Here is a 27,594-nt window from a genome sequence, read left to right on the forward strand (position 1 = left end):
CGAAGAATAAAGTCGTGTAATCACTTATACTGCACAAGAAACGGCGTAAAAAATAAAACCAATTCTTCACCTGCTGTTGATCTGTTCATTCTGCCTCCCAAAGATCGCAGTAAGGCTCGGCTCACATTTACCCTGCGGTCTACGCTTAGCACTGACATTTAGGCCTCCTTCACACGTCCGTTTCTCCAGTACGTGTGCTGACCATTTTCACACGTACTGGAGACACGTACAAACGTAGACTCATTCAAATTTATGGGTCTGCGCACATGTCATTGTGTTCACACTTAAGCATGTCCGTTTTTCTCCGGCAGCATGGACCGCAATACGTCCCGCACACGTGCACACTGAGGACACATGGATGACATTTGTGTGTCGTCTATGTGACACATACCGGAATGAAATGATCTGACGGCTGGCAAAAGCATTACAGTTAGCACTGTTCCTAGGCGCTGAATACAACGGTCGTCATCCTCGTCTGGTCTCCCTGCGATCAGCGAGACCAGGCGGCGCTGATGAGAGTTGTAGTCAGCACCTGCCGCCTGTGAATAGTGCACATTAAATGAAAAAAAAGGCATGTGGTTCCCATTATTTTTAATAATCAGCTGAGAGAAACCAGACACCTGTGAGCTGGTGTTATTACTCTGGGAAGGGGCCAATATCCATAAAGGCTCCCAGCCTATTAACAGCTCTCAGCTGTCTTCGTAGCCTTTACTGGTTATTTAAAAAGGTGGACCCAAAAAAAATTATGTGGGGTCCCCCCTATTTTTAATAACCAGCAAAGGCTAAACAGACAGCTGCTGGCTGATCTTAATAGGCTATGAAGGTGCCGTGGGTATTGACCCCCTCCCAGGCTAATAATTGTCCCTCAGCCTCCCCAGAAATGGCGCATCCATTAAATGCTCCAATTATGGTGCTTAGCCTTCCCTCTTCCCGATTGCCTTGGTGCGTTCGCAATCAGGGTAATGGTTCTGGGGTTGCCGGCTATTTTGTGTCCGCTGACATCAAGCCCAGGGGTTAGTAATGGAGAGGTGTCTGACACCCCCATAACTAACCCTGTGTTCAAATGTAATAAAAACATTTAAGTGTTTATTACTTCTGACTACGGGATGTGCCATTTCTGGGACGGCTGAGGGCTGGTGTTATTAGTCAGGGAGGGAGTCACTATCCATGGCCCCATCTCAGACTATTAATATCCGCTCTTAGCTGTCTGTTTAGCCATTGCTGGTTATTGAAAATAGTGGGGACTCCACGTATTTTTTTTTTTTTTCCTTTTTTTTGGAGGGGGGGGGGTCCCCCTTTTTCATAACCAGTAAAAGCTACACAGACAGCTGTGAGCGGTTATTAATGGGTTGGAAACCTCCATGGGTAGTGGCTCTTTCCAGAATAATAACACCAACACCCAGCTGTCTGCTTTCCCTCAGGTGGTTATTAATAACAAGGTGGACCCCACGCCGTTTTTTTTTATTATTTATTTAATTATTCAATAAGTACAGAAAAGTACACATGCAAAGCACTGATTATATATATTTCACTGACCTATTTCTAACTTTGCACATCTAACACCTAATCTTCTGTCATTTTGTATTCTTCATTCTATTCCAGTACTTGTTCCAGTACTCACCGGTACTGTTTTTTTTCCTGTACCGGAAATATCAGGACATGTGAAGGGAGCCTAATCGGCAGAAGATTCCCTGTAATGAGGCAGATGGAGATGCTGTCTGGCCTATGATCCTGCGGTGTCCGTCTTTTTAGGCGTGCATAAAAGTGCGGTCGGCCACAGTTTTGTGCACTTTTGGGAAGAAGGACACCGCTGAACAAAGGCCAGATGGAGTATGAGGTTCATCTGAATTACGTCATTCGGAGATCTAGATGGAAACCCCGATGTGAGTGCTCAGCGTAGAGTGCAGGATAAATATGGCCCAAAATGTTATGTAAAATGTATCCAATAAAAGCTTCAACTCAGTCCACAAAAAATGTAATTCCCACTCAGGTCTGTCATCTGTTAACGGAAATATAGGGGTCTTCCACGTTGCTGGTAGCACAAATGCTCTGGAAAGCGAAATGGCCCTTGTCCCCCAAACAAAATTCAGCAAATTCTGCGCTCCCAAATGTCCCCCTCCCTTTTGAGCCCCACACTGTGCCTAAACCGCAGTTAGTGTCCACCTGTTTGACATTTCTGTAGCGATGAGAGCCCACCTAATTTACGGGTGCATGTTTCCAGAAGAACGAGCTGTGCACAATGTATGAGGACTACAATAGCAGATTTGCAATTTTCACTCAGCAACATCCACTACTGCTTGTTTCTGGAAAACACCCATGGAGTCAAATCATCACTACACCTGTAGATACATTTCCAAAGGGGTATAATTTCCAAAATGGGGTCACTTGAGGGGGGATTCTGCTCTTTTAGCACTTAGGGCCTCTGTCTGTGGAGTCCGCAAACTTTTCTAGTAAAATCTGCGCTCCAGGGGGGCAAATAGCGCTCGGTCCTTCCCGAGTCTCACGGTGTGGCTAAGCAGTGCTGTACAGCCCCATGTGGGGTATTGCCATGTTCAGCAGAAATTGTGGGACACATTTTATTACCATTTTTATTCATTTACTGTCGTGAAAATGTAAAATCTGGGGCTAAAACAAAATTTTTGTGGTAAAAATGTAATCTTTTTTTCTTCACTGCCCAATGGTATAAAATTCTGTGATCCACATGTGATGTCAATATGATCACTGTCCCTCTAGATGAATTCATTGAGAGGTGTAGTTTTTAAAATGAGGTCACTTATCTGGAAGGGGGGGGGGGTTGCTGTTCTGGCACCTCAGTGACTCTCCCAGTGGGTCCTGGCACCCTCAAACCATAACCGTAACATCTACACTATACTATGGTGCTCCTTCCCTTCTGAGCTTTCCACGGTGTCTGACAAGTATTTCCCGATTACATGTAGGGTATTGGCTCAAATTGCAAACTGAGGTCCATTTCTTTTCCTATTGACCCTTTTATTTTTATAAAAATTTAAAATTTGGGGCTGAAACAACATTTTAGTAGTAGAAATGTAATTATTCTTTCTTTCAATAGTATAAAATATGCAAAATAGGATTGCTTTGATCTGCTGATGTTTGTCTTTTGATAAATTTCCTAAAGGAGAAATAACGTGGCGCTATCTAAGCGTAGTAAGATTTGATCAATTAAAAGGGTGAGTATCTATAGGAAATTGCTTACCTGATGCGGTTGTGCAACCAGAGGCACAACTCCCGCTTGAAGTATGGATGAATTTGCAAAAGACTGCGGCCGACCTGGTGAGGTGGGATTGAATCCTGAGACAGGAGTATCCCACAACGAGGATGTTATTATGGAGAACCAGGTGATGGCGCTGTCTTTGCCACCAAGTGAGATCAAAGTGCAGGAACTTCAGGTTGCTCGTAAGTAAAAATTTCTTATTCACACTAATATAAAACAAAAAAAAAACTATACACAACGCGTTTCGGATGTTTGCAGCCTTCAGGTGTATGGAGAAAAAGAATTTGACCCTTCTAATATAACCCTTTCCCAGAGTGAGACAGGGAGGGGATACAAAAGGCGAAAAGTAGTGATTCATCCTGCATTGTTCTGAGGTTTTTTTTTAAATAAAAACATACATGTTATATATATAAAATAAGAAAATAACAAACCTTTTTTTGTAAGCAACATGTCAGTCTTAACTTCCCATTATCTTGAAAGCTAAAATGTATGAAATTAACATGTACACCTCTGTTCTTTTTATATAAAATAAAAAATTTGAAAGAAAAAATGCATAAAATGTGGGAAAAAAAACATAATAAAACTTACTTGTAACATTGATGATCAAACTTGTTCTAGTTTATTGTTCAGACCATCCTGAAATAAACAGCTTTTCAAAAAAATTAATTTAACACAATCAGTTAAAGTGAAAAAGGTTTGTTCTTTTATATAAAAAAAGAAATCTGAACAATGCAGTATGAATCACTCTTCCTCCTCCTCCTCTTCTTCCTCTTCTGTGTCCCCCGCTCCCTCTGTCTGGAAAAGGGCTATATAAGAAGGGTCACATTCATTGTCTCCATATACCTGAAGAAGGCTGGAAACAGCTGAAACGCGTTGTGTATGTCGTTTTTATTTGTTTTACATTAGTGTGAAGTAAAAATGTTTTACTTACAAGCAACCTGAAGGCCCTGCACCTTGATCTCACTCTGTGGCAAAGACAGCGCCATCACCTGTTTCTCCATTTTGGCATTGATGTTCGTCCTTTGACTGGGAATGGTGAAACTGCCACAGATATAACAAAAGGAATCAGGGCTGTTTAGGCACTTAGAATGAGAAATATCAGAGACGGGCATGATCTGAAAGAGCGGAAATAAGTGTGTAAATAAAATAAATTCAGCTAACCCCTTGTATACAGACTTTTGGAATATGTTCACTATGTACAGCGGCACACAACCTATCGCCACACTGTCTCACATATAACTGTAGCCGAGACAAATAATAACCTATTGCCAGTCGCGAAGGTCGTCCCCCACTCCAGGGCGGTTCGCTCTCAGCCAGTAGGAGAGCTCTAGTTCTACCCTCGATCCAGGCTAGAGTAATCGCATTAAGATAAGCTGTAGAGAAAAATCCTGACTTGATAGAAGAAAACTAACCACAGTTTTGAAATCAGCATGCATATTTTAGTCTTAATCAGCAGGAAAATCGAAGTCAACAAAAATTATGTTCAAAATTGTTCCCAGTGATATAATGAATGATTATGTCCAGATTTTCTCATGGCTTCTCAGCCGTGTCCCATGCGTATATACAGTTTTATTATGTCATGCTTCTTTCCTTTACCGTTTGTAGTCATTTGACCTAATTGTACATATTTTACTCTTTACACAGGAAGATCCTGTAAAGGAGGAGAATACCCCACCTCAAAAAGCCGAGAGTGAAGAAAGCGACCTGGGTAAGCTTAAACTGTTGTACTCTTATCCATTACTTCACCATTCATTAGTCATGAATTATCAATGCTATCAGCACTATAGGAATGTGACACCAAGAGATGTTTCCCTAATTTTGTGCGATTTAAACCCATGGGAAGCATATGTATGGCACACAAGAATTTTCCTGTCATGTGCCAGCCACATCATTGATTGGCCCGAGACTTTGAAAAGAACAAGCCACACGTCTTTCCAAAATTTGCAAGGGATGGTGGGCAGCTTCAGTCAGGATGTACTGTTGAATATCAAGATCACTGATGATGATGATGAAACATTATTGGAGATAACTGTTCGGCCTAGTTGACTGTATACTAAACTGTTAATTTTGGAAAATATAGAGGAAAGGATAATAACACATTACCACAATGGGCAAAGAGGATGCTGGCACTCGCTGCCTATATGATGTGCTGATGCATCATTGGAGTGATAGAGCATGGAGGAGAAAGAAGCTTGCAATCTGAAAATCAAGAGCGAGTCTAAAGTTTAAACTGGTTTGAAACATATAAAATGAAGTTCTAAATAACTGAAGTGCAGATTGTTATAGTCAGTTGGGTGTGGCAGTGCAGGGATAGGGAAAAAACTTCTTTGGCGTGACATAGATTCCATTTTAAAGGGTTGTCTAGTCCAAATAAGTCTGGAGTCACTTTGTGTGACTACAGACTTATTAATCCCCCCAGCGCATGCACTATGCACTGGGGGGATTCACCAGTTTCTGAGCCGGTATCGGAGGGTACGTACATATCCCTGACCAGAGCCCGACTAGTGTATGGAGTGAGGCTGCGCTCGCTGAACAGTATTTAGGTTTTTAGTATTTACGTTTTATTTTTCATCAGTCACCGATATAAGCGCCTCTAGCAGGCAGGTCCTCACAATATGTAGATGGTATTGTAATAAATTACTTTGAAATCTAGTTCAATATTTTGCAATTAGCGATAAACAGCAACTCGCCTGTTTTTGTTGCACGCAATTGTCATTAAGTGAGTTGTATAAGGGTCTTTGGACCAATGAATCTGTACACAACCCCATACTTAGAGACTTGTAGTCCTCTGTAAAGAGAAAATTCCCTACCCAGTAAACCTCTTACAGAGTGACTTCATGGAGATGTAAAGATACTTGGTAATTCTTGCCCTGTAACTCCAGGCAGCAAGATGGCTGCAGGGTCTCATAAAAACAGGTATAGTGACCTGTAAGGTCCTGCCTTGAGCAGGACCTGACGCCTCCTGCTTTTGTCTGATAGACATCTCTAATGTCCTTCAATGCGGAAAGCATTGCAGAGTATTAGATCTGCAATCAGACCAGAGAAGGTTAATGTCCCATCCTGGGACTAAGTAAAAAAAAAAAAAAAGATAAAGTGAAATAAAGTTTATAAGAACGTGGAAAAAATGTTTTGCAAGTGAAAATGCAGTTTTTCACTCAAAAAAAAAAAAAAAAAATTACACATTTTGGATTGCCGCGTCTCGAACAAAACCGTCTTGAAGACTGGCATGTTATTTAACTCGATTGCTGAATACCGTAGAAAAAAAAGCAACAAAAGATACAGCTTTTTCGTCATACCGACACAAAACATAGAATAGTGATCAAAAAAATGGTATCACTAAAAAGTCATCTTGTCCTGTAAAAAGCAAGTCCTTTTATATCTCCGTCGACAAAAGAATAAAAAGTCACATCTATCGAGAGCATGATGATGGAAAAACAAATAGTTTGTGAAAAACAATGTATCTGTGTGCTAAAGATCCAAAACTTAAAAAAAATCTATATGAATCTGGTATAACTGCAATTGTAATGACCCGAAGAGTAAAGTTGCCAGATCACTTTTACCGCACGGTGAATGGTGTAAAAAAGTAAATAAAAAAAATTTATGAATTTCTGTTTTTTTGTACACATTGCCACCCAAAAGTTGAAAAAAAGAAAAATCAAAAAATGTATGTAGTCCAAGATGGTACGATTAAAGAAGTCATCTCATCCCACAAAAAATAAGCCCCTACACAGCTCGTTCAGCGAAAAAATAGAAGTTATAGCTCTCACAATATGGTGATGCAATAACAAATACTTTTACCAAAAAAATCGGTGTTTTATCATGCAAAAATATCAAATTCTAAACGTACGAATTAACCCTGGTTTCGCTGTAATTGTACTGACCCAAAGAATGAAGTAATCTTATCACATTTGCCACACTGTGAACAGCGTAAAAGACGTAAAAATATAACATCATTCATAAATTACATTTTGTTTACTCATTCTGTTTCTCAAAAATATAAATGAAATATTTTTTGCCCCCTAATCGCTCCAATAAAAACTTAATCTCATCCCACAAAAAAACAAGCCCCTACTAAGATGTCATCTGGCAGCCGAAAAATAGGTTGTCCATGTTCCTGGTAGTTAAGAGGCATTGGAAAAGCGACATGGCTCCCAGAAACTATCCAGCAAAATACAAGCTCTAAAAACCAAATGCCCCCACCCCTTCTGAGCCCAGCAGCATGCCCAAACCCCACTTTAAGGGAACTTGTCACCAAGTTTTCCTACCTCACCTGAGAGCAGCATGATGTAGGCAAAGAGAAGCTGAATCCAATGATGTATCACTTAGTTTACTGGATGCAGTGGTTGTGACACAGAGCTTTTAGATTTAGCAATGCAGCAGAGGCAAGAAAGCTGCCCCTGCCCACACCAGGCTCTGTATGTACATTGTCTATAGACAGTGAGCTCCTTATCATAGAAGGGGGCGGAGTTGAACTAGCATGCATGCCCTGCTGTAGTCAATGATAATCATCAGGTGATAAAAACCTTCAGTGTAAGTAAACAGCACACAACCTGACAAGTGACACATTGTTGAATTCTGTGTTTTACCCAGGGCTGTGGAGTGAGTCTGTCCATTTTGGTGCAGTCGGTATAAAAGAGACTGACTCTCTGACTCCTAAAATGACCCTACTGGGTCAGTAATTGGGGTGAAGCCGCATTACTGATTTGGCAAAGAAAACCTTCTTTGTGAAAAATTGTAATGTTTTTCAACATGCACTTTTTTTTTTTTTTTTTTTTATTAGTCTTTGACTTTTAACACATTTGCTTGATTCATTCACCAAGAATTTTCACTGTTTACTTGGAGTATACAGGTGAAATCTTCATCAAAAATGAGTACACTGTTCATTACTTATAGCAGGGCAGCTCGGTTGTTAGCACTGCAACCTTTTAGCGCTGGGGTCCTGGGTTCAAACGCCACCAAAGACAACATCTGCAAGGAGTTTGTATGTTCTCCCCGTGTTTGCGTGGGTTTCCTCCGGGTTCTCCGGTTTCCTCACACTCCAAAGACATACTGATAGGGAATGTAGATTGTGAGCCCCAATGGGGACAGTGCCCATAATGTCTGTAAATTGTCTGAATTGTAAAGCGCTGCTTAATATATTGGCGCTATATAAATAAAAAGATTATTATAGTATCTAAGCCCTTTATTTTGGTATTTAATTGGTGGTGTTTGTTAATAATATATATGATATTCATTTTGTTCCAGAAATTGATAATGAAGGCGTGATTGCTCCAGATGATGAAGCCCCTCAGGAAATGGGAAACGATGACTTGGAGGTAACAAAATGTATTTTTTTTTTTATTCCCTTATTTCAAAAGCCATCTTTTTTTTTTTTCTTTTAACATTGCTGTATAAACACTTGTTCTTTGCAAGAGATGAGTTCTAGTTTTGCATGATACTATTTATTTTACCATGTAATGTGCTGAAAAACGGGGATACAAAATTTTACATTTGTTGAAATGGTGCAGAAGTAAAAGCCGCATTGTGTTACGACTTTCATTATGCTGTAAAAGTGAGCTGGCAATGTGACTCTCCAGGCCATTGGCGATGCAAAAAAATAAAATACACACAGTGACCGTTTAGAGCTGAGTGGCACGGGAAGAGGTGTGGGGACCCATGGCGTTGGTCCCCGCACCCAGATCGCTGTGATCGTGCAGGAGATGCTGAAATATCATCACCTCCTGCCCTATCAGAGCAGGAGCTCAACTATGCTTTTTCATCATACCGCTGAGAAAAGTGGAATAAAACTCGATCAAAAAGACGAATGTAAATTAAAAATGGTATAGCTGAAAACTTCATCTTGTCTCCCAAGAACAAGCCGCCATACCGCTCCATTAGCAGAAAAATTAAAAAGTTAGTTCTCAACATACAGTGATGCTATAAAAGTTATGTAATACGCAAAACATACCACATTTATGTAATTTTTTTTTATTGCTGTAATCGTACTGACCCGAAGAATAAAGCTTCCTTATCAATTTTACCACGTGCAAAACCGCATAAAATATTTCCTGAATCGCTGATTACTGTTTATTCTGCCTCACAAAAATCGGAATAGAAAGCGATGAAAAAACGTCATGTGCCCGAATATGGTACCAATAAAAACTTCAACAAGACCTCATATGACTCTGCGGCCGAAATATGGAAAAATTCTAGCTCTCAAAATATGGCGATGCAAAAACTAATTTTTGCAAAAAGAAGCGTCTTAGTTTGTGATGGCAGCGAAACATAAAAACTAATATAAATCTGGTATCGCTATAATTGCACTGACCGGAAGAATAAAGTCGTCCAATCACTTATACCACACAAGGAACAGTGTAAAAAAATAAATAAAACTAATTCTTCACCTGCTGTTTATTTTTCATTCTGCCTCCCAAAGATCGCAGTAAGGCTTGGCTTACATTTATCCTTCGCACTACGCTGAGCGCTTATATCGTTTCCATGTAAATCTCTGAAATATGTGATTCAGACTGAACCCTCGGTGTAAGATTCCCAATAATGAAGCAGATGGAGTCACTGTGGACGGAGTAAGACCTGTGACCCAGCGGTGTCCGTCTTTAGGCGTGCACAGAAGCGCGGTCAGCCACAGTTTTGTGCATGTCTGAAAAGGACACTGCCAAATAGAAGCCAGCCAGAGTCCAGAGTAACTCTGTTGCCTCATTATAGGGAATGGATCCCTTGGGGGTTTCATCTGAATCACATCACTCAGCTTTAGATGGAAACCCTGATGTAAGTGCTCAGTGTAGAGTGCAGGATGAATGTGAAATGTTCACTATAAAAGCTTCAACTCAATCCACAAAAAAAGCCCCCACTCAAGTCCGTCGTCTGTAAATCGAAAAATAGGGGGCTTCCACATTACTGGTAGTACGAAGGCTCTGGAAAAGCGCTATGGCTCCGCGCTCCCCAAAAGAAATCCAGCGAATTCTGCGGTCCCAAATGCCCCTCTCCATTCTGAACACCAACAGTGTGCCAAAACTACAGTTAGCATCCACATGTTTGACAGGGGTATAATTTCCAAAATGGGGTCACTTGAGGGGGTATTCTGCTCTTCTAACACTTAGGGGCTCTGTATATGGAGTCCGCAAACTATTCTTGGAAAATCAGCGCTTCAGGAGGCAAATAGCGCCTCGTCCCTCCCTAGTCTTGCCGTCTGGCTAAGCAGTACTGTACAGCCACATATGGAGTATTTCAACATTCAGCAGAAATTGTGGGACAAATTGGCGCCATTTTTACCATTTCCCTGTGTGAAAATGTAAAATTTGAGGTAAAACAACATTTTTGTGGCAAAAATGTAATTATTTTTTCTTCACTTCAAAATGGTATAAAATTCTGTGACACACCTGTGCTGTCAGTATGATCATTGCACCCTTAGATGAATTCATTGATGGGTGTAGTTAATAGGATTGGGGTCTCTTATGAGGGGTTTTGCTGGTGTGGCACCTCAGGGGCTCTCCCAGTGGGTCCCGCAAACCAGAACAGTAAAATCTGCACTATAATATAGCGCTCCTTCCCTTCTGAGCTTTGCACTGTGCCTCAAAAGTAGTTCTCAATTACATGCAGCTAATTGGCGCACTCAGGAGAAATTGCCAACAAACCGTGAACTCTGTAAAAATGTAATTACTCTTTCTTCACCACTCAATGGTATAAACTTCTGTGAGGCACATGTGTCAGCATGCTCACTGCACCCCTAGATTAATTCATTGAGAGGTGTAGTTTGTAAAATGTGGTCACTTATGGGGGGGTTCCTGCTGTTCTGGCACCTCAGGGGCCCTTCCAATGTGACATTCCACCCTCAAACCATTCCAGCAAAATGTGAATTCCAATATGGCGCTTCTTCCCTTCTGAGCTCTGCACTGTGCCTCAAAAGTAGTTTTCGACTACATATGGGGTATTGGCACACTCAGGAGAAATTGCACAACAGATTTCGGGGTCCATTGCCTCCTGTTACCCTTGTGAAAATTAAAAAATTGGGGCTAAAATTTATTTTTGCGGGAGTGTTTTTGTTTTTTTGTTTTTATTTTCACGTCTCTACTTTATAAACTTCTGCGAAGCACCTGGGGGTTGAATGTGCTCACCACACTTCTAGATACATTCCTTGAGGGGTCTAGTTTCCAAAATGGGGTCACTTGTCGGGGGTTTTCACTGTTTAGGCACATCAGGGGCTCTTCAAAAGCGACATGGCGTTCGTTCTCAATTCTGTCCATTTTTGTGTTCAGAAAGTCAAATGGAGCTCCTTCCGAGCCCTACCATGCGCCCAAACAGTGGTTTTCACTCACATATTTTGTATCTGCATATTCATGAGAAATTGTACAACAAATTTTGAGGTTCATTTTCTCCAGTTGCCTTATGAAAATAAAAAAAAATGGGTCTAAAGTAAAATTTGAAAAAATAAAGAAAAAAAGTTCATTTTTTCCTTCCACTTTCATTAATTCCTGTAAAGCACCTGAAGGGTTGATAAACTTCTTGAATGTGGTTTTGAGGGGTGCAGTTTTTAGAATGGTGTCACTTTTGCGTATTTTCTGACATATAGGCCCCTTCAAATGTGATGTGGTCCCTAAAAAAAAAAAAGTGTGTAAATTTTGTTGGAAAAATGAGAAATTGTTGATCAACTTTTTTTTGTTAATTAGAAGGGTTGTTTCAAAAATTGTGCTGCTGTAAAATAGACATGTGGGAAATATTGTTTAACTATTTTGTGTGACATGACTCTGGTTTAAGGGCATAAGGATTAAAATTTTGAAAATTGTGACATTTTCACCAAATTTCTGATATTTTCACAAACGCAAGTCATATCTAGAAAATTTTACATTATCATGAAGTACAATATGTCACAAAAAAAGTCTCTGAATCAGTGGGATCCATTAAAGCTATCTGGAATTATTACCTTAAAGTGACAGTGGTCAGATTTAAAAAATTAAGGTCTGTCATTAACCTACAAAGTGACTCGGTTCTTAAGGGGTTAAAGAAAAATTTCAGTCTGCCATTTTCTGAAACCTATGTAACTTTTTTTTTACATATTTAGGGGTATGGGTATTTCCACACAATTTCTGCCTCTTGGCCGGTGAAACGCTGCATAAATAGGCGTGTTTTTGATACATTTTTTACATGTGTTTTGTTTTTTTTTTGGTGCAGATTTTTCCCCACTCATTAGTATGGGTGAAATTTGCAGCAAAAACGCTGAAAGAATTGACATGCTGCAGCAAATCTGCAAATCACAAATAAGCAACGTGTGGGTGACGCTTCAGGATTCTCATTCACTTGCTGGCATCAGGAAATCCTTCAGGTTTTGTGACAGAAAAAACTGTGACAAATGCGACAAATCTGCAATGTGTGCACAGGCCCTTAATATATAGTCAAATATATATTTTGATCTGAATTTTACAGACATGACAACACCAAATGTTTATTTTTGAACTGGGAAAAGGGTGTGATTTATTCCTCAGCGACTGCTGATATTCATTAAAGGGGCCTTATTCCCTCATCGCCATTTTAAAATGGCAATCAGGAATAGGGCGGCCCGGCAGCCGCAATTCCCACCCATGACAGCTGACACCACCCTGCGGTACTGGCCTGGGCCGGTTTTGAAGCCGATCGGGGCCAATTAACCCTTCTTAATACTGTTTTACATGACCGCTTGCAAGGGGGTTACAAAGACCCTCTTTGTAACCATCGGAACCCCGCGATGACAATTGCGGGTGCCGATGGTTACTATGGTACCCTGAGGTCATCTGATGACCTCAGGGTATGGCGGCATGAATCAGAGCCTGGCTGCTCTCATTATTTGCACACTAGGGAGGGACCTGTCAATCACCAGGAGAAGCCAGCTGGGACTGCATCAGCCTAGTTGGGTCTCTCCCTATAAACTCTGATCGGCTTTTCAAGTTGTTTGGAGTGTTTTCAGTGATAGACATTCTAGACTACAATTCCTCAGTCAGGCTCTAATTCATTCTGCCTATGGTTCAGTTAGCATCAGTCTAGTAACACATTCACTTTAACCCCTTCCTGATACGACTACTTCTACATCCTATTTTGCAGTGTTACATTTGTATTGCAATGAATTATAAAAGTGAACAGAGAAATAAGTTGCAGTCCCATTGAGGAAATAAGTAAAAGTAAACGGTTATAAAAAAAATTGTAATGTATAAAAACACAAAATAATGAACAAAAAAATACTTAGTCAATAAATCTGTATATGCATAGAACAACAAAATTAAACCAAAAAAGTGCACATTTTATATCTCTGCATCCAGGACGACCTGATCTAGAAAAGTCTGTCTCCTGGTATGTCAACTGACCCCATCTGCAAATTTTATCACCTCAATCCTTTGATCCCAATACACACTCGCCCTATCTGTCTATTTCCTGAATGCATTTAGTCTCCTAATTACTCTCCCCCCTCCACCCAACCCCCCAATGCTCTTGTGACCAGTCTCCCTGCGGCTCCTCCCTTCCTACACACACCTGACCCACCCCATGTGCTGTTAAGAGCTTTATAAATCTAGAGACCCAGGTCTGGCCGACCGTGGTGTGGCTCTGAAGGGTCGCTCTTAAGTGTCTAACAGAAATATGCCAGAAGTGACCAGAAGGTACGAGTAACTATTTACTAATTGTACTTAGTTTCTCTTTCTTACTCACACTTAAACCTTCACTATGCTTACATATGCCCTTACTGCCTTTGCACCACTAATCCTTACTCTCCTTCGCTATCCCCAAACTCCAGCACCCTCTAACCAAATAATCATCTCTCCTTCACTCTTACCTCCCCACCTGACCTCATCTGCTGACCTGCTCCTCAACCTCTGATCTATCCTACCAAAACATAAAACAAGCCGGACACTCCCCTTCTCGCATCTGCTCTCCCTCTCTCTGCTTCTCCTCACTGTCTCCCAATCCTCGATCCCCACAGCTTACACCACCCACCAGTTCCCCCTCCTATCACTTCCAACCAACTGCAAACTACCGCAACCTCTCCTACGTAAAATCTGTGCCCCGGATGCCCCCCCCTGTTCCCTGTCTCTGGAGCACTCTGGAAAGCCCGCTCTGTCTGCAACAAGCTCCATTTTGTCCACGACCTCTTTACCTCTCGCAATCTCTCCTTCCTGGGCATCAGAGACATGGTTGACACCCTCTGACACTGCCTCCCCTGCTGCTCTGTGTTATGGTGGCCTCCACTTCACCCACACTCCTCGCTCTGGTAACAGACATGGTGGAGGAGTGGGTCTTCTCCTTTCTACCAACTGCAGCTTTAACCCTATCTCACCTCTACTCTTCCTTATTCTCCTTTCTTTTGAAGTCAACTCTGACCGCATCTACTCTCCCTTCAATGTCCAAGTGGCTGTCATATACTGACCTCCAGGCCCAGTCACTGCCTTTATTGACCAATTCTCCGCCTGGCTTCTTTGCTTTCTCTCTGCTGACATTCCCACAATCATGATGGCCGATTTCAACATCCCAACTGACACTCGCCAGTCAGCAGCACCCAAACTCCTGTCGCTTACTTCATCCTTTGGACTTACTCAGTGGTCCTCCTCAGACAGACACACACTAGACCTCATCTTCACCCAACTCTGTTCCCTATCTGACCACCATCTACTCACGTTCCCATCCCTGTCGTCCCCTCCTGTCACCCATGTCCAGCAACTAGCACACCCCTGCAGAAACCTTGCACATCTAGACACTCACACACTCTGTGACTCTATTCTGACACTGACCTATAAAGCCATCCATAATCGGTCTCCTCTATACATCTCTGAACTAATCTCCCGATACATTCCCTTACGTAATCTCCGGTCCTCCCAAGACCTCCTTCTCTCCTCACCCAATCGCCTCCAAGACTTCTCCCGAATATCCTCTATCCTATGGAATTCTGTGCCTCATCACGTCCGATTAGCCTCCACGTTTGAATCCTTCAGACAGAACCTGAAAACCCATCTCTTCAAACAAGCTTACAGCCTGCCATGACCTTGCTTGCTGCCTCCTCACCAACACCGGATCTGCTGCAACCCCACTCCTACTGTCTCCTTCCCCACCATCCTGTAGAATGTAAGCCCGCAGAGGCAGGGTCCTCTTCCCCCTGTACCAGTCTCAGTGTTAGTTTGTTCACTGTAAGTGATATCTGTATTTGGTATGTAACACCCTCTTATGTACAGCACCATGGAATCAATGGTGTATTATTAGTGTCCCTGAAAACATAATCCAGACTCTGCTCCATCAGCAGAAAAATAAAGCAGTAGCTCTCAAAATATGGAAATTAAAAACTATTTTTTTTTTCCTATAAAATTGTTTTTATTGTGTAATATCAGCCAAAAAAAGCTATAAGTGTGGAATTGTACTGACCCAAAGAATGTCTGTCATCAAGTTTACCACACGGTGAACAGCGTTAAAAGAAAACAAAATCCTGATTTGCTGTTTTCTTCATTTTTGCCTTCCAAAATCAGAATATAAAGGGATCAAAAATTTCAAGTAATCAAAAATTGTACCACTAAAACTTAAACTCATCCCGCAAAAAACAGCCCTCACGTGACTTGGCAGAAAAAATAGAGAAATTATAGCTCTCAAGATGTGGTGGGGAAAAAATGTTCAACATTTCTTAGTGTGCTATAGTGGCAAAACCTAAAATGCCGATTATAAATCCAGTATCGCTGTAATCGCACTGACCCAAAGAATAAAGCAGTGTTAATGTATGCGCACATGATGTCTTTCAGGTGGATTCCACCTCACAAAGCATCACAAAACAACTCAAAATCCCTTAATTTTGAAGAGTACCTGTAGCTTCAATTTTTTTTTTGTTTTCATAAATCAATAGTACACGTGAAAATAAGAAACTTTGCAATTTCTTTTCAGAGAAATCCCCTTTTCTCCTACTGGACTCGGTAATTTTCAAAATTCTCAATTCTGAGGTAAAATCTGTATTCAGTGAAGGCATTTTCCCATTACTGAGATAGAAGATAGCTGTTGATGCTTATGTTCCATGGAGAACTTGCAACAGATTGTCTGTCTGTCTGTCTGTCTGTCTGTCTGTCTGTCTGTCTGTCTGTCTGTCTGTCTGTCTGTCTTCCTCTAGCTCGTCCTTCTCCTCACTTAACCCCTTCACTCCCCCCTGCCTGTTTACACCATCATCGCCAGGCCAAATTTTACAATTGACCAGTGTCGCTTTGTGGCAATAACTGGAACGCTTCAGCATATCCAAGTGGTTTTGTAAGGAGAAATCGCTTAATAAATTGTAAAGTTTGTTTCCTCTTGAGTACGCCAATACCCCATTTGTGGTCAAAGAGGCACAGTGCAAAGCTCAGAAGGGAAGAAGCGCCATATTGGAGTTCACATTTTGCTGGAATGGTTTGAGAGTGCCATGTCACATTGGCAGAGCCCCTAAGGTACCAGAGATGCAGACCCCAACATAAGTGACTGCACTTTACAAACTACACACCTCAATGAATTCTTCTAGGGGTGCAGTGAGCATGTTGACACCACATCTACCTCACAGAAATTTATACCATTGGGTCGTGAAGAAAGAATAATTACATTTGTAATCACTAATATGTTTTAGCCCCAAGTTTTTAATTTTTATAAGGGCTAAAGGGAAGAAAAGGGCTTCACAGTTTGTTGTGCAATTTCTCCTAATTGCTTCAATACCCTACATGCAATCGGGAACTACCGTATATACTCAAGTATAAGCCGACCCGAATATAAGCCAAGGCACCTAATTTTACCACAAAAAACAGGGAAAACTTATTGACTTGAGTATAAGCCTAGGGTGGGAAATGCAGCAGCTACTGGTAAATTTTCCCTTCCTGGTATGCATGTGGTCCCCTCATCCTCCAATCCTGGTATGCATGTGGCCCCCTTCACTGCACACACAAAAAAAATAAATGATTCTACTCCCCTTCCTTCCCTCTGCTCCAGCGCTGCGCCCTGTTCTGCTCCCAGCAGTTGATCTCAGCGTGCGAGCAGCGCTGGACTTCACTGCCATGCACCTCACACTCTATCAGTTGCCGGGATATTCACTCCTCTCCATGCCGGGACTATGGGCGTGGAGAGAAGTGAATATTCATTCTCCTTAATATCGCACACTGTCGATCGCAGCCTCCGGCTTCCTGCAGCGGCTCAGCGATCCTGTGTGCCCACTATTAAAGAGAATGAATATTCACTACTCTCCACGCTCATTGGAGTGGGGAGGAGTGAATATTCGTACTTTCTAATAGTGGGCACAGAGGATTGCTGAGCTCTGCTGGAGCTGGTGGCTGCGACTGACAGTATGTGCCTCTCAATGAATCTATCTAGGGGTGCAGTGATCATATTGACGCCTCAGTTGTTATAATTTTACCACACAAATCTTGTTTTAGCCCTAGATTTTACATTTTCACATGGGAAATGGGTAAGAATGGCATCAAAATTTGCCATATGATTTCTGCTGAACGTGGAAATACCCATATGTGGCTGTACAGTACTGCTTGGCCACACGGTTAGACTCGGGAGGGATGGAGCGCTATTTGCCTCCTGGAGCGCAGATTTTCCTAGAAAAGTTTGCGGACTCCTGCTATTCTAGCACTTGCGCACTCTGTATATGAATCCACCCCCCTCCTCAAGTGACCCCATTTTGGAAATTACACCCCTCTGGGAATTTATCTACAAGTGTAGTGACCATTTTGACTCGTTGGGTGTTTTCAAAAACAAGCAGCAGCGGATGTGTGAAAATTGCAAATCTGTTGTTTTAGAGCCCGTACACTTTGCCCAGCTCATGCTTCTGAAGACATTGACCCCAATAATTTAAGCGGGCTCTCATCGCTACAGAAATGCCAAACGTGGATGCTATCTGCAGTTTAGGCACACTGTGGGGCTCAGAAGGGGCTAAACCAGAATCTCAATTTGCAGACACTGTGTTTCGGGGTCCGTGCAAAGTATGATATCTGATTTGGCTAGTTAAGGGGCTCTGAACTGGGGTCTAAGAGGTCACTTTTCTCCTGATGGAGAGTGACAAGCCATGCCTGGTTTATCACTGAGATTCGGGTTTGGTTTTTATCCAAAGTCATATTGCACGGCTTGTTAAATGGTCTATATTGAGAAACCCTTAGACCTGATTTAAATCTCTGAATGACCTGATTCAGTTGAAATCTTTGGTCCATTCACTATGAGGCAACAGAGTTACTCTGGACTCTGTCTGGCCTCTATTCATTGGTATCGTTCTGTTCAGACGTACACAAAACGGTGGCCAACCGTGTTTACACACGCCTAAAAAAGACTAATGCTGCTCGATCACAGGTCAAATTTCATCCACGGTGCCTCCATCTGCCTCATTATAGGGAATCTTCCGCCAGGGGTTCCATCTGAATCACATATTACAAAGATTTACACGGAAACGTCAGTGCAGAGCGCAGGATAAATGTGCGCCAAGCCTTACTGCACTCTTTGGGAGGCAGAATGAACAAATCAACAGTAGGTGAAGAATTGGTTTTATTTCTTTTTTTACGCCGTTTCTCGTGCAGTATAAGTGATTATACAACTTTATTCTTAGGGTCAGTACGATTGCAGCGATACCTGATTTATATAATTTTTTTATGTTTTTGGCACTTTTACACAATAAAAACTGTTTTAGAAAAAAAAATATTTTTGCATTGCTATATCCTAAGAGCTATACCTTTTTTATTTCTCCGCTGACAGAGCTGTATGGCTTCTTGTTTTTTGCAGGACAAGATGGCGTTTTCAGAAATACCATTTTTATTTATATTCGAGTTTTTGATCGCATTTTATTTCACTTTTTGTTCAGTGGCATAAGACCTTTTTTTGCCTTTTTTTTTTCCTATGGTGTTCACTGAAGGGGTTAACTGGTGTGACAATTTTATAATTACGTTACAGATGCGGCAATACCAAATGTGTAATTTTTTGTTTTTACAGAAATATGTATTTATTGGTATCTTTTTTGTAATTTACCATATTTATTTTAAGTATATTTTTACAACTTTTTTTTTCCTTTAACTTTCATTGCTCTGATCACTGGTGCATTACAATATACCTGTCAGTGTTACACTTAAAGAAACCTCTTAGACCATGCTCCTGGCGTTGTGGGAGCGCTGTATAGGTTCTTTTTTATTTAAGTGGTGAAAAACAAATCCAAAGTTTGCTAAATAAATAAAAAGTGGCGCCATTTTTCGGGATCTGGGGCTGGGCTTATTTTTTGTGTGCCAAGCTGACGTTTTTATTGATACCATTTTGGGGTAGATCCGCTGTTTTGATCGGCCTTATTGCAATGCTGCGGCGAACAAAAAACATAATTCTGGCGTTTGGAATTTTTTTCTCGTTGCGCCGTTTACCAATCGGATTAATTTTTTATATTGATAAATCGGGCGATTCTGAACGCGGCGATACCAAATATGTGTTTGTGGATTTTTTATTTTATTTTGAATCGGGCGAAGGGGGGGGGGGATTTTAAACTTTTTATTTTTTTCACTTTTTGCTTGCTTAAATAGATTGCCTCTTAATTGCTTTAATAGATTGCCTTTGCTACATACAAGCAATGAACAGATCGCCTGTATGCAGCAGAAATGCTCACTTGCTATGAGCGCCGACCCCGGGTGGCGCTCATAGCAATCAGGACTTGACAACCACAGGGGTCTGCTGCAGACCCCGGGTTGTCATGTCCACCCATCGGTGACCCGCGTTTATGTGACAGGGTCACCGATGGGCGGGGCTAATGCCACAGTTCCGGCGCGGCGATGTTAAATGCTGCTGTCAGAGATTGACAGCGGCATTTAACTGGTTAACAGCCGCGGGTGGATTGCGATTTCATCCGTGGCTGTTGCGGGCACATGTCAGCTTTAAGAAACAGCTGACATGTGCCTGGTTCAGTGCTGGCTCAGCGCCGGAGCCCTCACTGAACCGGCCTTTCCGACCTGGTGCGTACTATTACTGACCAGGTCGGAAAGGGGTTAAGAGTATATTAAAAATGCAAAAAAAAATTTTTAGAAACTTTTGTCAAATTTTAAATATTTTCAGAAATATACACATCGTATCGGCCTAAATTTACCACCATCATAAATTACAATGTGTCACGAAAAGTCAATCTCCGAATCACTGTGATACATTGAAGCGTTCCACATAAAGTGACAGTGGTCCGACTTCAAAATTTGACCTGGTCTGGTTAAAGCACGAGTCCAGCGTTTTTTTTATTTCAGCGCTTGAGTGGTGCCACTAATTTAAGATCCCTGCCACTAGTAATGTACTTACTAGCTGCTGTCTTCAACTCTTTCGGGCACTGCTCCTGTCCTGCTGCACGATCAGAGATAAGTCACAAGTTCTGAATGTGAGTCTAGAAGAGCCTCTCTCTGGCTCTTATGGACATGGGACTCGCGCAGATATTTGTACAAATCGGTCCAACCCCTGACCACTATACACGGACTGGCCGTGGCTCTTCCCAACCCAAGCGTGACCGCTTCATATTTTTCTATGAGACGGTCATGCTGGGGTCAGGAGACCCATGACCAACCCGATTTAAGACCGATCTTATACTGACGTCTGCATGAGCCTTAATTCTGAGGGCCAGAACAAGGCTCTCATAGACTTGCATTGAGTAGTGATTTCCTGATGGCCCAACAAACACTGGAGCGATCCGGCAGGTCACAACCTCCAGTAGATGACCAGAGCCGTGCCGATAACAGATGTAGTCAACTGCTAGTAAATGCATTACTGGGGGCAGGGAACTTGCATTTGTGCCACCACTCCAGCGGTGAAACTAACACACTGGTTTGGCGCTTTAATGTTATTTAAAGCCTTTACTTTATCTCTCACTCCCCCTAGGGGACTTGAACATGCAGTCCTTAAATGGCTTATATTATATACTGCAATAACACCGTATTTAGTAAGAAAAGTCCAGCACTTAATCTCCATGATGGATTTGGATAATAGCAATAAATTGTATTGTTAGATCAAAAAAATCACATGTTAAAATCAAAACTACCTAGAAAAAAATAGTGCTGGCCATTGCTATTCTGTTTAGTATGGCCTGTTTTTAACGTGTATTTTTTATATTTTGATCGACCAGTAAACTACTTGTTTTTATCCTCGTCCATCACAAAGATGAAGTGCTGGACTTTTCTTCACTACTTGCTTATCCCTTTCCCATTGGGATTGCGTGTCTATGCACACCTCATGGATCTACATTTACTTCTACATGGGAGTAAAACTATTGCAGTATTGGCATAACTGACAGTCTCCTATGGAGCACAGCCAGACACTAGCCTTCACAAGGGGACCAAGATCAGACCGGAGGCACTAGCTGCCAAGATAACCCTTCGGCTCCCTGCAATTGAGTCACGGTCAGTGATGTACAGCATCATTTAAATTGTTAAAAATGGCCATCAGAGCTAGCTGTTGCAGCCATTAGTAAGTGGTTGTCCAGTGATGATACCGATTGTATTTCCTGCTGTTATGCTAACTGCCTACTTCCATTATTCCATTATATATTTTTGGTGTTTTTGTTTTTTAGGTTACAGAAGAAATGATGAACCAGGCAAATGAAAAGAAAGTGGAGGCGATCAACGCTTTGGGAGATGGTAATTTATTTTTGCAAGTACTAGTTTGTGTACACCTACAGCAGATGTACGCACTGAGTGTGCACAGTGCACTAATAACGATATTACATAGGTAAATATATATTTTGAAATGACTCTTTTCCTGAAACATACAGTACTGTGCATAGGTTTAAAGCAGGTGGGGAAAAAAATGCTGCAAAGTAAGAATGTTTTAAAAAATAGAAGTGTTAATTAGGGATGAGCAGATTTGATCTACAGAGGATCGACTTCAAGTCAAATTTCCTTTAAAGTGCCACTCCTGCATTTTTTTTTTAATTTCATTGCTTGAGGTGTATTATTAATGCATGTTCCCTACCCTCAGGAATATTCCTAACAGTCTCTTCTGCTCTTCTCAGTGCCGCTACGGTTCTGATCCGCCATCAGTGTAAGGTTGACACCCTCCTTCTGACGCTCATAGATTTACATTGAGTAAGGCTTTGACTGAGCTCTCCGCCTCTAGGCCACAGGCGGTTTTAATTGCAGCAGGATCTTATTATCCCACACGTAAGAAGACTTCTGTCTCTTAGAGAGGAGTTTACATGGGTCCTGGTATTTTGAGAAACGCCTTACCGTGGCTACCAGGTACACATGAATTGGCCCATTTATGCGCTAAGATTTCTTATTTATTTCTATTTTCTACAGCAGTAATGCTATTCAAATTTCATATATTTCATGTTCGCATACTTAGCGTTACCCTGTGCTGCTTTGTTTTTTAGTTGTATATGGAGGTAGCTGCTCCTAGTAAGCACTTTTTTTCAAAATAATGTAAAAGCCATCCTGTCACGGCAACCATTGTGGGACAGTCCTAACTCTAATATTAAAACCTTACCATTTGTCAAGTGACATACATATGGATAAGGGCTGAGAGACTGAACCCTTAGTAGAAGCATAGACCTGAGAGGCAGAATGAACCTTCCAGCTCAGAAAAAAAATTATCATTATTTTTATGCACTTTGCGATTTATCCATTTACCTTTTGGGTATTTGTGTATTGTGCTTTTGTCTTTGGTTTTTCCTAGTAAGCACCTGTACACACTCCTTTCTTGTCTTGGAAGTGCCTGTCAGTTTTTTTCTGTTTACATGGAGTAGTGACTTCGATCCTCCCAGCAATCACTGGAGCGATCCGGTAGGGCACAAAGAACAGAAGAACATGGCGTCTGAGTGTAAGACTATGGGCAGGGAGCTTACATTAGTGTCACCACTCCAGTGAGGAGATTAAAAAAAAAATGCTGGAGGGGTGGTTTAAATTTGAAGTTTATCGCAAATTTGAACATTAATTTGCGAGCTTTGAAAAATTGCCTGGTGCCATTTCACACACTGCTGAAGACTTGGAAAAGCGTCAAACATGGACATGTTGGCTTCACCATGATTCCTTGCAGGTATTGCATCACATGGTGTAAAGCAGCCAAACGGGGGACTATCACAGCTAGTACAAAATCTGAGGGCAGGGCAAGCAGCACCATTTTATGATTTTACAGCATAAAGTATAGGAGATCAGAATGCGCAGCTCATGACACACAGGGATAGGAAAAGGCTCATCTCTGTGATGTACTACTGCAGTGCTGAACAGATTGAAAATGGCAATGGTAGTCTGTCTGAATAATCCAAAGATTCTAGTGATAGAGAGGTGCTGTACCTGCATAGTCAGTGTGACTACTGATCTATGATACACTGCAGTAACAGCACAGCAACAACAGCATCCTTTCTTTTGCTTTCTCCTGCACACACTGCAAACAAGGAGGGCAGTTTAATACCTCACTGCTAATTTTGCTACTAAACAAAATATATACATACAGCCAGCCAGCTCTTGCAAAAATTAAGAGACCACTGAACAGTTTTCTATTGGAAAGCATGGAAAGACTGGTGGAAAGCATGCCAAGAAGCATGAAAGCTGGGATTAAAAATCATGGTTAGTCCACCAAATATTGATTTCTGAACTGTTCCTGAGTTAAAACATGAGTAATTTGAGGTCTGAAAGCACGGTTTCTTTTTTAGTATTTTGACCCTTTATCATTTGCTGCAAATAGATACAACATTTTTGGCTTTGAATTTCGGAGACATGTTGTCAGTAGTTTATAGACTAAAACAACAATGTACATTTTACTCAAAAATATACACTACCGTTCAAAAGTTTGGGGTCACCCAGACAATTTTGTGTGTTCCATGAAAACTCATACTTTTATTTATCAAATGAGTTGCAAAATGATTAGATAATATAGTCCAGACAGTGACAAGGTTAGAAATAATGATTTTTATTAGAAAGAATAATTTTCTCCTTCAAACTTTGCTTTCGCCACAGAATGCTCTCTTTGCAGCAATTCCAGCATTGCAGACCTTTGGCATTCTAGCTGTTAATTTGCTGAGGTAATCTTGAGAAATTTCACCCCATGCTTCCTGAAGCCTCTCCCACAAGTTGGATTGGCTTGATGGGCACTTTTTGCGTACCATACGGTCAAGCTGCTCCCACAACAGCTCCATGGGGTTGAGATCTGGTAACTGAGCTGGCCACTCCATTACAGATAGAATACCAGCTGCCTGCTTCTTCCCTAAATAGTTCATGCATAATTTGGAGGTGTGCTTTGGGTCATTGTCCTGTTGTAGGATGAAATTGGCTCCAATCAAGCGCTGTCCACACGGTATGGCATGGCGTTGCAAAAGGGAGTGATAGCCTTCCTTATTCAAAATTCCATTTACCTTGTACAAATCTCCCACTTTACCAGCACCAAAGCAACCCCAGACCATCACATTACCTCCACCATGCTTGACAGAAGGCGTCAGGCACTCTTCCAGCATCTTTTCAGTTGTTCTGCGCCTCACAAATGTTCTTCTGTGTTATCCAAACACCTCAAACTTTGATTAGTCTGTCCATAAAACTATTTTCCAATCTTCCTGTGTCCAATGTCTGTGTTCTTTTGCCCATATGAATCTTTTCCTTTTATTAGCCAGTCTCAGATATGGCTTTTTCTTTGCCACTTTGCCCTGAAGGCCAGCATCCCGGAGTCGCCTCTTCACTGTAGACCAGGGGTCTCAAGCACGCAGCCCTTCAGGCTGCTTCATGCGGCCCGCAGGCACCATAGAGCCCGATCGTGGCCCGGTCCAGGAGCTGCCGGCAGCTGCGCTTCAGTTCAGTGTATTGCCGCGCAGAGACTGGCTCTCTGCACAGCAATACCAGGGGCAGCCGCCGGCCTATCAGAGGCGAGCAGCTGACATCTGTGCGTGTCAGTGACGTTATACGCTGCTGCGCTGGGACGCAGATGTCAGCTGCTGGCCTCTGATAGGCCAGCGGCTGCCCCTGGTATTGCTGTGCAGAGAGCCGGTCTCTGCGCGGCAATACACTGAACTGAAGCGCAGCTGCCGGCAGCTCCTGGAGCGGGCCGCGATCAGGCTCTATGGTGCCTGCGGGCCACAGGTGCAGAAAAGACGCCGAGGGAACGGAGGACAGGTGAGAAGAATCTTCTTCTTCTTTTTTTTTTTTTTTTTTTTTTTTTTTCTCTTGTATGTGTAGAACGGCACAAGGGACAGTCCTCCAAGATGGGGGGACCAGGCTGGGGACAGTCCTCCAAGTTGGGGGGACCAGGCTTGGGACAGTCCTCCAAGATGGGGGGGACCAGGCTGGGGACCGTCCTCCAAGATGGGGAACCAGGCTGGGGACCGGTATGGAATATTACGACAAGATAGGGACAAAGATGGGGCACATTACAAGATGCAGACCAGGGTGGGGCACATTACTACAAGATTTTGGCAGAAAAACTTCAAAATAAAGCATGAAAAAATATTTTGCCACTAAAAATGCTGCTTTATATCTAAACTAAAGTAAACAAAAAAAGTGCATGTTTTATTATCGCCACATCCATAACGACCCAAGCTATAAAAAAAATAAAACGGCAAAAATGTTCAAAAGGTGTATAGAAAAAAAAATGGTATCACTAAAATTGTCGCTTTGTCCTGCAAAGAATGCGGCCCCCAAATTAAATTTTTTTCCGTGTGCGGCCCATATACCCAGCTGAGTTTGAGACCCCTGCTGTAGACGTTGACACTGCCGTTATGCATGTAGTGTTTAATACTAGAACTACCGGAGGTGTCATTTTGACCCTTTTGCTATTTATTTTTCCTATAATTTCTAAAATTTTAACAAATGAGTTCTGAGTTTTTGTGACTTTTATTTATTCATTGTAGTGTATATTTTAGGACACAAAAATGAATAGTAATTTTTTCAGGGGCCCGGATTTTACAATTCATACCTATAAGTACTGAAGGGGTCAATTTGACCCCATACATAAAAGTAGTAGTAGGCAAGTCACCTAATATTACAGAGTACAGAAAATCACAGTGCTTCTCCCTAGTTGTAGAGTGTAATTGTGTCTTTGCATATCAGGGATGATTCAGCATTTTGTTTGGTCTAAACTTGTCTGAACATGTTTGATCCATGTCTCTTCTAACGATTTCTGTCTGCACTTCAGTAGCAAACATTACAGTTGAAGCTACAACTCTGCATGTTTGTACAGTGTCGTTTTATTACTTCTGCAATCTTACAAGTCCCTTTTTGCGACGTATATTTGAAGCATGATTAAGCAGAGGGGTCTGACAAGTGATGAAATTTTGAAATGTCTTCAGAATTTATCTAAAAATGAGTCCGAAGAAGAAAATCAGGAACAAATAGACTCAGAGTCTAATGAAGAATATTTTCCTCATGATATTTCCGAAGAATCAGATTCAAGCAGTAACAATGATATAATTGACGATACCGAAGATTCTGGAGAGGATGATGGACATCCTAGTACGTCAACAAGATGTACGGCACACCACAATTGCGGAGAGGAAGAGGGACCCAACCACAATATTTTGGATACGGAGGGAGAAAGAAAGGTACAGTGGACATTCCACCTGCTGTGGGTCATAAAGAGACTTGTCGCGATGGAACTGTGTGGGAAGTTGTCCCAATTGCTTCTGCATCTACTGGCCGACTGTCCCAACAAAACATTCTACGAGAAACAGCTGGACCCACCCCTTATGCCAAACGGGAGATCATCAATGGGAATGTATCAAGTGCATGGAGGTTGCTAATTGATGAACCTATACTTCGCCACATAAAAAAGTGTACAGAAATGGAGGCTCGTCAGAAACTTGAAGATGATAAATGGACAGTTTCTCTAATCGAGCTTGATGCATTTACTGCAATATTATATGCGAGGGGTGCATATAATGCAAATGGTCTTTCTGTAAAAACCTTATGGTCAAGTACTTGGGGTCCTCGCTTCTTTCAAGACACTATGCCGAGAAGTAGGTTCGAAGAATTGATGCGATTTGTACGATTTGACATCAAATCCACCCGATCTGATACATTGAAGAATGACAAGTTTGCTTTATTTTCTGCAGTGTGGAATCGCTTCATTGGAAATTGTATACTGTGTTACAAAGCTGGACAAAACCTGACAGTTGATGAACAGCTTTTTCCAACTAAATCAAGATGTCCTTTCACCCAATATATAGCCAATAACCCGGACAAATTTGGAATAAAATTCTGGCTGGTATCTGACGTAGAATCCAAATACCTCTGCAACGGGTTTCCATATTTGGGAAAAGATGAACAACGACCGGCTGATCGGTCTCTTGCACAACACATTGTTCTCAAACTAATGGATCCATTTTTGAACAAGGGAAGAAATGTTACTACAGATTTTTTCACTTCATTGAAACTTGCCAATACACTGAAAGCCAAGAGAACAAGGATTGTGGGAACGATGAACCGTGCAAGAAAAGAGATTCCATC

At 41.7% G+C, this 27,594-nt stretch overlaps 1 protein-coding gene across 1 annotated transcript in view; it reads left to right on the top strand.

Moving 5' to 3' along the window:
- The window catches only part of ST13 (ST13 Hsp70 interacting protein), a 113,610-nt gene that overhangs the window by 14,496 nt on the left and 71,520 nt on the right, over positions 1–27,594 (top strand). The window contains exons 3-5 of the mRNA XM_073644163.1: positions 4,874–4,937; positions 8,474–8,544; positions 21,741–21,807. Of these exons, the coding sequence (XP_073500264.1) occupies positions 4,874–4,937; positions 8,474–8,544; positions 21,741–21,807 (202 nt within the window). The remainder of the gene's footprint in view (positions 1–4,873; positions 4,938–8,473; positions 8,545–21,740; positions 21,808–27,594) is intronic.

Source organism: Phyllobates terribilis, unplaced genomic scaffold (assembly GCF_046119375.1).
Source record: "Phyllobates terribilis strain yellow unplaced genomic scaffold, ASM4611937v1 Scaffold_8__6_contigs__length_399053987, whole genome shotgun sequence".
Taxonomy (NCBI): Eukaryota; Metazoa; Chordata; class Amphibia; order Anura; family Dendrobatidae; genus Phyllobates; species Phyllobates terribilis.